Source organism: Petromyzon marinus, chromosome 21 (assembly GCF_048934315.1).
Source record: "Petromyzon marinus isolate PM22_M1 ecotype Great Lakes invasive population chromosome 21, UKy_Petmar_22M1.pri1.0, whole genome shotgun sequence".
Classification (NCBI taxonomy): domain Eukaryota; kingdom Metazoa; phylum Chordata; class Hyperoartia; order Petromyzontiformes; family Petromyzontidae; genus Petromyzon; species Petromyzon marinus.
The window spans coordinates 3,244,592-3,252,290 of record NC_133687.1 but is presented as its reverse complement, the minus strand read 5'-3'; the positions used below and the strand labels follow the sequence as shown (position 1 = coordinate 3,252,290).

General features: G+C 60.4%; 1 protein-coding gene across 1 annotated transcript; it reads left to right on the top strand.

The window, feature by feature from the left end:
* The first annotated feature begins 319 nt into the window (after nt 1-319).
* Nucleotides 320-7,140, top strand: LOC142925532 (uncharacterized). Its single transcript, XM_076068413.1, has 3 exons — nt 320-1,065; nt 3,755-3,864; nt 4,414-7,140. The coding sequence occupies exons 1-3, from the start codon at nt 411-413 to the stop codon at nt 5,881-5,883; spliced, it is 2,235 nt and encodes a 744-aa protein (XP_075924528.1). The 5' UTR covers nt 320-410; the 3' UTR covers nt 5,884-7,140.
* Nucleotides 7,141-7,699: the final 559 nt, after the last annotated feature.

Sequence of the window (7,699 nt, the reverse complement as noted above, 5' to 3'; positions counted from 1 at the left end):
GTTAGCCACGCCCCCCTGATCACTCCCACCCCCCTACACCTGTTAGCCACGCCCCCCTCATCACTCCCACCCCCCTACACCTGTTAGCCACGCCCCCTCTCATCACTCCCACCCCGCTACACCTGTTAGCCACGCCCCCCCTCCATCCCCACCTCATCACTCCCACCCCCCTACACCTGTTAGCCACGCCCCCCTGATCACTCCCACCCCCCTACACCTGTTAGCCACGCCCCGTCACCCCCACCAACACCTCATCCCCAGCCCCCACCCCCCAAGCCAATTAGCGATCCACGTGATGAGGTTTAAATAGCTACGCCCGGGTCCGCCCCAGCCCTGGCGGGTCTCGTTCAGGAGGCGAGAGGGCGCACAGCGGGAAGAAGAAGGAGGAGAAGAAGAAGAATTCGACGAAGATGAAGATGGTGGTGATGATGATGGTGGTGTGTCGGGGATTGTTATTCCCAGTCGGCCTCTGTGTCGCGTGCTCTCTCGGTCTCGTCGCCTGCGAGGAGCCTCGCGAATCCGCCGGTGGAGAGAACGGCGCAACGGGAGCAGGAGGAGCAGGAGGAGCAGCAGATGCTGAGAGTGTTCCAGCCACCGCCGCAGCCGCCTTTGTCTCTCTACACCGATTTCCGTCGCCGTTTCTCCGCCACATTTTGAACCACAGCGACGTTGCCGGCGGAGTTGGTGGTGGAGTTGGTGGTGGAGTTGGTGGTGGAGTTGGTGGTGGAGTTGGTGGTGGAGTTGGTGGTGGAGTTGGTGGTGGAGTTGGTGGTGGAGTTGGTGGTGGAGTTGGTGGTGGAGTTGGTGGTGGAGTTGGTGGTGGAGTTTCCACCGCAACGCGTGGGTCGCGAGGCCCTGAGGACTCTCACCACCACCACGGCCACCACAACAACAACAACCACCACCACCACCGCCACCACGTGCGTTACATGCGGGCGCTGTACCGGCGGGAGGCCGACGAGAACGGGCGGCCGCGGGGCGGTCCCAGCGCCATCCCCAGCAACACCGCGAGACTCATCCCGCCCGCCGGGCTCAGCCGAGCCCAGCGGGACCCCGCGGCCACAGGTCAGAGATGAGGAGGCGTGGGTGGGTGAGAAATGAGGAGGCGTGGGTGGGTGAGAGATGAGGAAGGTGGGTGGGTGAGAGATGAGGAGGCGTGCGTGGGTGAGAGATGAGGAGGCGTGGGTGGTGAGAGATAGATTGGGTGGGTGAGTGAGAGATGGGGAGGCGTGGGTGGTTGTGTGAGAGATAGATTGGGTGGGCGGCTGAGAGATGAGGAGGCGTGGTTGTGTGAGAGAGAGATTGGGTGGGTGGGTGTGTGAGAGAGATTGGGTGGGTGTGTGAGAGAGATTGGGTGGATGGGTGTGTGAGAGAGAGATTGGGTGGGTGGGTGTGTGAGAGAGATTGGGTGGATGGGTGTGTGAGAGAGAGATTGGGTGGATGGGTGTGTGAGAGAGAGATTGGGTGGATGGGTGTGTGAGAGAGAGATTGGGTGGATGGGTGTGTGAGAGAGAGATTGGGTGGATGGGTGTGTGAGAGAGAGATTGGGTGGATGGGTGTGTGAGAGAGAGATTGGGTGGATGGGTGTGTGAGAGAGAGATTGGGTGGATGGGTGTGTGAGAGAGAGATTGGGTGGATGGGTGTGTGAGAGAGAGATTGGGTGGATGGGTGTGTGAGAGAGAGATTGGGTGGATGGGTGTGTGAGAGAGATTGGGTGGATGGGTGTGTGAGAGAGAGATTGGGTGGATGGGTGTGTGAGAGAGAGATTGGGTGGGTGGGTGAGAGATAGATTGGGTGGGTGAGTGAGTGAGTGAGAGAGAGATAGATTGGGTGGGTGGGTGAGTGAGAGAGATAGATTGGGTGGGTGAGTGAGAGATAGATTGGGTGGGTGGGTGAGTGAGTGAAGGATAGATTGGGTGGGTGGGTGAGTGAACGATAGATTGGGTGGGTGGGTGAGTGAGAGAGATAGATTAGGTGGGTGGGTGAGTGAGAGATAAATTGGGTGGGTGGGTGGGTGGGTGAGTGAAAGATAGATTGGGTGGGTGGGTGGGTGAGAGATAAGGGTGTGAGTGGGTGTAAGGGTGAGAATGGGTGAGGTTGTAAGGATGTGTGTGGGGGTGTAAGGGTTCGAGTGTCTGAGTTGGATGAGGGCGCGTGGGTTTGGGTGGGTGAGGGTGTTTGTTCTTCGTGCTTTCGGAGTCCCTGACCCTCTGCTCACGCTCATTAAGGACCTTCATGATGGTGAGCAGGCCCGGGTAAAACTACGTGGCCGGGAGTCGGAGCCATTCCCTGTTCATTTTGGGGTGCGACAGGGATGTCCTCTGGCTCCAACATTATTTAACATATTTCGACCACGTAGTGGTACAGATAAAATGGGAGGCTGATCAATTCCCGGGTGCGGTCAAGGGATGCCTCCCTATTGCTCAACCACGTTATGTATGCCGATAATTTGGTAATTGCGGCTCACTCAGAGGAGGAGTTGGAGGTGCTGCTGCTGTAACTGGAGTGTGCCACTCATAGGTGAAACCTTACCATCAGCCCCACCAAAACTAAGCATCTGCCTGGGTATTTTGTACCATCGGACACTCCACCCCCACAACTCCCAATCGGTGATGGGGCAGTTGTGGAGAGAGTGGAGAGTTTCCCATACCTGGCCAGTGTGCTCATGACCGGCTCCGGTTTAACAGCAGAGGTCTCGCTGCGAATCAGTGGAACGGCATTATATTATTATCGGTTGCGTAACGCTGCAGTATGGAAGCTACCTGGTCTGTCGCTCCACACGAAGCTTTGGGTCTTCTCGGCCACAGTCATTCCCTTCCTTCTCTACGCTTGCGAAACGTGGACCCCTCTAATGGAACATCTCCGCCGGTTAGAAACATTTAGGCTAGCCTGCCTACGATCAATCCTGGGTTTAACCAGGCTGGGTTGTGTGAGGAGCTCACAAATCCTCGAAAGATCTGGACAAAGTCCCATCGGTGAGCACCTCCGGCAAGCAAGGTTGCGTTGGCTGGGCCATGTAGCCCGCATGCCCAATCACCACATGCCCAAACGGTTTTTGTTCAGCCAAATCGAGGGGGCTAAATGGGTGCGGCACGGGCTAGAGAAGAGATGGAGTGATGTGGTACAGGAGGACGTGGAGCTGAGTGGACTTGCCGATGACTGGTACCAGCGGTGTCAAGATCGGCCTCTGTGGAGGAGGCTCGTGAATGACGCTACTGGGCAGTTGGAGGCAGTCGCCCTCCAACAACAACGGAGGGCGGAGGAGCGACGCTCACAACAACGAGCGGAGCGCCGGGTTGCTAAAGCACAGCAGGTTGGCACAGTAGGGGGCACAGGTGGTGCATCAGCCACTCATCTCAGTCACCTGGGTCTACTCCGTGACCTCCTGCCAGTGGGCGTTCGACACTTCACGTGGCCTCAAGGTGCACATGGCCTGGCACAAGCGTCGTGGTGACGTCAGCGCCACTTAGTGGCGAATGGCGGTTGTTGTTGTTGTTGTTGTGTTTGTGAGTGGTAGTGAAGCTGTTATCACGCTGGACTCTGAACCCAGGGACCCGAGTTCGACTCCGCCTCATGGCCAACACCAGTAACGATAATCTGAACCGGACTGGGGCATCCCCTAGGTCAAGCCAGCCTCAAATGAGCACTCTGTGCGAAGTGTTAACATCGTCACTGGACTGTGCGATAGTTCCACCCCTTGACCCGTTGCCATATTGACCCCTTGACATGTTGACCCTTTGACCCGGGTGCGTAGCCGAGGTGGTGACCTTTGACCTGAGCGCGGTGCCGCGTGGGGAGCTGCTGCTGCGCGCTGCCCTCGTCTACCCTGGGGACGCCCACGGCCGCTCCGCGTGCTCCCTGCGGGTAACCGCCGTTACCACGTGACCTCCCCACCCCCACCGTTACCACGTGACCCCCCCACACTACACGTGTTACCACCCCCACCCACCACACGTGTTACCCCCACCCCACTTCCCCCATGTACTCGCCACCCACTACCAGACGTGTTACCCCCACATTCCTTACCACGTCACCTCCCACACTAACGTGCGTTTCACCCCCATGTTGGCACGTAACCCTCATGCGTGTAACGCCTGCTTCACTCCACGCGTGTTACCCCACGTGTTACCCCACGTGTCACCGCGTTGCACTACACGTAACACGTCACCATGTGACGCCACGTGATACCCCACGTGTCACCACGTTGCACTACACGTTACCCCGTAGCTAACACGTTACCCCGTAGCTAACTCGTTACCCCATAGCTAACACGTCACCATGTGGCGCCACGTGATACCCGCACGTGTTAACCAGTGACCGTTTACCAGCGGTGATTGGTGGAGGTGAACCGGGCCACTGACGAGACGGGCCCACTTGGAGCACCGCTGACGGTTCGCCCTCCCGTGCTTCCAGATGTTGCCGAGGGATGACGTCGGAGCGAACCACGGAGCTTCGGAGCCCGCGGGAGACCCAGAGGCCAGCGGAGACCCCGACCCGGACCGGGACTTCAACCCAAACCGAGAGACGACGTCAAGGCCGAGCGCAGGCCCCAGCCGGAACCCTCAACCAGCGCCCAAGCCTCACCCGGACTCGAACCCAGACGTTACACAGAACCTCACCGCACATCCAACTCCGGACTCCAAACCATCCAACCCACGTGTCCCAGCGAACCTCGGCGCCGAGCCCACTCCGGTCTCCAGCGGGGACCTCGTCTCGGACCCCGGGCCGGAGGCTGCCCCGAGGGTGTCGCTGGGCGAGTGGTTCGAGGTGGACGTCACGGGGCCCGTGTCGCGCCTCTTGAACCACCCTGGATCTTCGTCTCCCACCACCTCCTCCTCCTCCTCCTCCTCCTCCTCCCCGCTGCCGGCGCTTCGCGTGGCCTGGAGCTGCACGTCCGTCCCTCGTCGTGCTGCCGTGCCGCCGTTCCTCCTCCTCTACTCGAACGACCTCCTGGGGGCGGTGGCGGCGGCGGTGGCGGCGGTGCCGTTGCCGCCTCTGGCAGGAGAGGAAAAGTCTGAGGAGTTGGAGGTCTCCTCGCCGTGGTTCCTCGGGGATGTCCCGGGGTCCCTGGAAGGGGACCACCACCACCACCACCACCCCCACCCCGCCTGGCGTCTCGCGGGGAGCCGGGTTGGGCAAAGCTTCGACGCCCTGTGGTGGAAGAAGCAGAAGAAGCTGAAGACGATGTTTAATGAGGAGGAGAAGAAGAGGAGGAGGAGGAGGAAGATCGCGACGATGGCGGACACCGCCACCGCCAGCGCATCGAAGCTGAGCTCCAGAAGCGGGCCCTGGAGGTGCGGCGAGGGCCTCTGGTGGTGGGCCCCGTGCCCCTCCGGGACGTCGCTGGGCGCCCCCGTGGCCGAGGGCACGAGGGCGAGGCGCAGGGTGGCGCGCTCGCTGCTGCCCGAGGGGGTCGATCCGCACGAGACCCCGGATCGGCGTCAAACTTCCTCCACCTCGTCCTCCACCTCGTCCTCCTCCTCCACCTCCTCCCTGGCATCGTCACCCCGGCAGCAGCAGCGGCAGCAGTGGCTGTCGGCGCGGGGCTACTCGGGCGCCTACCGCCGCGGCTGCCGCCTGCACAATCTGTCGGTGAGCTTCGGCGACCTGGGCTGGGACCGGTGGATCATCGCGCCGCACCGCTACGAGGCGGGCGCCTGCCGCGGCGAGTGCCCCCGAGGCCTCCTGCACGCCCTGGGGGCGCCCAACCACGCCGTCGTGTGCACCATCGTGGAGGAGGCCCGGCCGGGGCTGGGCGCGGGCAAGGCCTCCTGCGTGCCCTCGCACTACGGCGCCGTCAGCGTCCTCGTGCTCGAGCCTGGCGGCGGCATCGCGTACAAGCTGTACGACGGCATGGCCGCGCTCGGATGCACGTGCCGGTGATGGGGGCGGCGCGGTGGGGGTAGCGGGGGGGGGGGGGTGGTCGGGCACGTGGTGAAGGTGACGGTGGTGATGGGGACAGCGTGCCGATGGGGTGATGGGGGCGATGGGTGTGTGCTACCTGTGCCCTCCCACACACACACACCCCCAGCTATCACCCACCGTCTCTGTTGTGTGGTCGCTGTCGTGGGAAACCTTTGGGAAATCTGGCGAAACCTTGGGGAAACCTGAAGAATGTATGTATACGGAATTCCTGGGAAATATGGGAAGCCCGGGAAGCCTGGGAAATCTGAAAAAAATGCGGGAAATATGGGAAACGTGAAAGAATGGTAAACCTGTTGAACCTATGAAACCTGTAAAAGCTGTGGAATCTTCCTGGATCCTGGCGTCCCATCGCCTGACACACTTTGCACGTGCTCCCTCGCTCTCCCGAACGCTCTCTCCCATCGCCGTCTTCGCCGCGACTGACCACGCGGACTCACGCCATCACCGAGTTCGCCACGACTGACCACGCGGACTCACGCCATCACCGTCTTCGCCACGACTGACCACGAGGACTGACACCATCACCTAGTTCGCCACGACTGACCACGCGGACTCACACCACCACCTAGTTCGCCACGACTGACCACGCGGACTCACACAGTCACCGAGTTCGCCACGACTGACCACGCGGACTCACACCACCACCGAGTTCGCCACGACTGACCACGCGGACTCACACAGTCACCGAGTTCGCCACGACTGACCACGCGGACTCACACAGTCACCGAGTTCGCCACGACTGACCACGCGGACTCACACAGTCACCGAGTTCGCCACGACTGACCACGCGGACTCACACAGTCACCGAGTTCGCCACGACTGACCACGCGGACTCGCACCATCACCGAGTTCGCCACGACTGACCACGCGGACTCGCACCATCACCTTGGGGGGGTCCACCCCCGTGTGGAGGAGTCGGCGAGTGAACTGCAGACACGGCGAAATGACAGAAAGACAAACAATTGATGTGAATGCGACGGGCGGGTTTGAGTCACCGCGGCGGTGGGGGGGGGTGAGGTGGGGGGGGGGGCGGGACTCATATCCGCGAATACTTTCACGTCGTATCCGCGAGTCCAAGACGTCGGTGTTAATTTATCAACTAAATTGGTCGATTGTGTGCGGTTGGGCAACCCTTCCAGTGTAATTACTCCCCAAACTCCCCCCTCCCCAAATCTACGCACTGAAATAAAACGTCGACAACGTATTTATTCAGAACGCGCGTGTCCGGCGTTGTCATTCACACGGGACTGGGGCGGGCGCTGGTGCTGGCGATGTTAAAACTATCCATCAATTTCGTTGTTATTTATTTTACCAGGTAAGGCCCCACCCCCCCCACCCCCACCTGAGCTATTTGGCTCTTTGTGTTTTCAGAAGCGACCCTGGCTATCGCGTGATAGCTCAACGGAGTGGGTGATCATAATCATCATCGTCATTGTCGCGTGGACATCCATAGCACAGCAGACAAACGCTGAAACCGCGCGGAGTGCGATCAGAAATGTGGAGCGGGGAAAACCGCAGGACCTGGAGAAAAACCCACCACGGCGGAGAGAGACACCGCAAACTCCAAATATACAGCAGCAGGTGTCAGGGAGGGGATCGAGCCCACGACCTCCTGTGTACCAGGCGAGGTAGTTAACATCTCCTAGCCACCGTTATGATGATGAGAGAGAGAGACACCGCAAACTCCAAATAAACAGCAGCAGCAGGTGTCAGGGAGGGGATCGAGCCCACGACCTCCTGTAAACCTGGCGACGTAGTTAACATCTCATAGCCA